At 27.8% G+C, this 2,699-nt stretch overlaps 1 protein-coding gene across 1 annotated transcript; it reads left to right on the top strand.

Moving 5' to 3' along the window:
* The first annotated feature begins 868 nt into the window (after positions 1–868).
* LOC127256610 (zinc finger protein GIS3-like) lies at positions 869–1,354 on the top strand. Its single transcript, XM_051282720.1, has one exon. It carries the CDS (start codon positions 869–871, stop codon positions 1,352–1,354), a length of 486 nt encoding a protein of 161 aa, XP_051138677.1.
* The last annotated feature ends 1,345 nt before the right edge of the window (positions 1,355–2,699 follow it).

The raw sequence follows: 2,699 nt of genomic DNA, 5'->3' as shown, positions 1-2,699 counted from the left end.
TATTATGTATATATATATATATAAGGAAAAAGCATTTGTAGAGTTTGTACTGTGAATAAGTTTCAAAATGTAAATAATAATAATAATAATGGAAAAGCAGAAACATAAATAAGAATGGGGTTTTCTTTTCTTTTCTTTTTTTTTTTTTTGTAATAATGATGTTTCAAAAGTCTGGCAAAGTATGTACTAAATGTAATACGCCATTGTAGTTACATTCTTAATTGTATAATTCACGAAAATAATTACACACCATTTTGAATTAATTAATTAATTATTCTCAAATATTGAAATAGAAATTCAAGAAAGTTGAAATAGATAACAACATTATCTATTATAATGGCAGTATTATTAATTTCTCAACAACTCTTTTATAACAATTAAACAAAGATTGGTTGGGGGTTAGTCTTTAATTGTCAACAAAATTTCAGTATTTAAAATACTTGTTTTGTTCTTATCTTAATTACACCAAGAAACTGTCACATTTGGATTCTGACTTGAAGTGATAAAACCCCAATTAATAACCCCAACAATGTAATAAAAATACAAGACCAAGAACAAATGCAATTCCAATAGTTAATTTACTTACCTAGTATTTTTTGAAAAAAGAAATACAATTTTATCTAAATTTCATTTTTTTCCTTTACTTAGAAAAGAAGAAATTGGACGGATGAGATATAAGATTTTAATTGAAATATTTATTAATGATGTTTTAGTAGATAAAACAGTCTTTATAAAATTTCCATTTTAGTTGAATCTCAAACCCTATTTTTCTATATATAAAAGGGTTCTATGTTCTCCTAACATTAGTCTATTCCAAAGCTTGTTATTCATACTATTCCTACACATACCTCTACTCCCATCCCTATCAATGGAGAACCCACCGCCACCACCACCACCACCGCCAAACCGTAACCCTTTTGAACCTGAATACGAATGTAAATATTGTAACAAAAAATTTAATACCAAACAAGCTTTGGGAGGGCACCAAAATGCCCACAAGAGTGAAAGGACTTTGGAGAGAAGTATGTTAGACTTCTCAGGAACCCATTCTAGATATTATAGTGGGATGGGGCCATTCCCGGGATTTTACAATAGGCCTTTACAGGCCCCACAAATGTTATTCCCGGAAATGCAGGCGATGCCCCCATTACGCCCCCGGGTAGTGATTGTTGAACCACAACTCCCACGGCCGCCACCGCAATTACACAACTTCTTTCCAGGTGCAAGCCCTATGGGTAGTACTTCCGGAGGTAGTAGTAGCGCTGGGGCTCGTGAGGGCAGTGCCCTTGCTGCCCCAGGAAATGATGAGTCAAATATTGATGACTCGGGGCTCGATTTATCTCTTAAGTTATAAATCGGGAAATTGAATGTTTAGATTTTCAAACTTATTATAAAATAGGTTTTATCCAATGTCTTGACTTAATTACTTGCATTCAATTATTTTATGTGTATGAATTCTCTAATGTTTTAATTTCAATTTTTATTTAGAGAGGATTTACATAAATTGTTGGGTTGTTATCTTATTTCATTTTTGCAATATTCTCTAATGGCTTAGATTCAATTATTATGTGTACGAATTTTTCATTTTTCGAATTCATTATTTTCCGCCATAAACATCACTTTTCAACAACCATTTTCCATATAAATCAATTTAGAAATGATCCACATATATTGTTGGATCTGCTCTCTTTGATTATTTATTTATTTTACTGTATTTGTCTTTATAAACATCCCGTATAAAATTCTTCCATTTATATGATCACATCAAACAACAATTTTACCTTATAAAAATATAAAAAATCAAACCACAAATATGCAGGAAATAAAAATATAAATCTATTGACAAGGCGCCATATGAGTTTACACTAAGTATTATAACAAATTAGAATAATAAATCATACCAAAAATATATATATCACTTTTGTAAAACTCAAATGTGAAAATAAAATAAAATAAAAGTAAAAGGTAACACCCTCCTATCTCAGGGATAACTCGACCACAAAATATAATGAATTTCGATTAACCATATCAAATATAAGAAGCATATATTTTATGTTTAGAAAAAAAAAAAAAAAAAAAAGCATTTTGATTCCTTATAATCATAAGAATGCTTTTCAATATCTATAATAATAATAATAATAATAACAATAATAATCATCTATCTATGATTGTATGTGAGCCTACTAGGAATGAATTTGTATTTGGCATAAAATATAGTTATTTAATTTTGTTACTGGTTAATAATGTACATATTAAAAAAAAAAAGAAAGAAAAATAAATATATATATATATATATACAACTTATTCAATGACTATTGGGTGCTGGTGAATTTTTATTCACTCTTTATTATTGGGTTTCTACATAGAAGACATATACTGGGCAACAGATTTTTTTTTTTTTTTTTCTCCACAATTAAAATATTTTTCTTTTTTCTCCACAATTACAAGTTTATACCCTTAATTACATATAAGATTGTAGTCTAATTGAAATTATTATTTAGATTGTGGATTTCATTAGATTAATATTTTTTTTTTTAGTTATATTGCCTTATTTAAAATTAAAAATTTATTTTCACATTATTCAAAAATTCATTATTTGAAAACTCAAATATGGAAATAAAATAAAAGTTAACATCATCCTATTTTATGAATATCTTGTATGCTTGTTTGACGTGGCCGTTTTATTTTTTCTTGAATCA

Source organism: Andrographis paniculata, unplaced genomic scaffold, assembly GCF_009805555.1.
Source record: "Andrographis paniculata isolate CXL003 unplaced genomic scaffold, ASM980555v1 Contig56END, whole genome shotgun sequence".
In the NCBI taxonomy this organism is placed as follows: Eukaryota; Viridiplantae; Streptophyta; class Magnoliopsida; order Lamiales; family Acanthaceae; genus Andrographis; species Andrographis paniculata.
The sequence above is the reverse complement of the archived record's forward strand: the minus strand, read 5'-3'. Positions and strand labels throughout refer to the sequence as shown.

Bases quoted from the DNA above. Each gene is read 5' to 3' on its own strand.
- LOC127256610 (XM_051282720.1), top strand. From the start codon at position 869: ATGGAGAACCCACCGCCACCACCACCACCACCGCCAAACCGTAACCCT.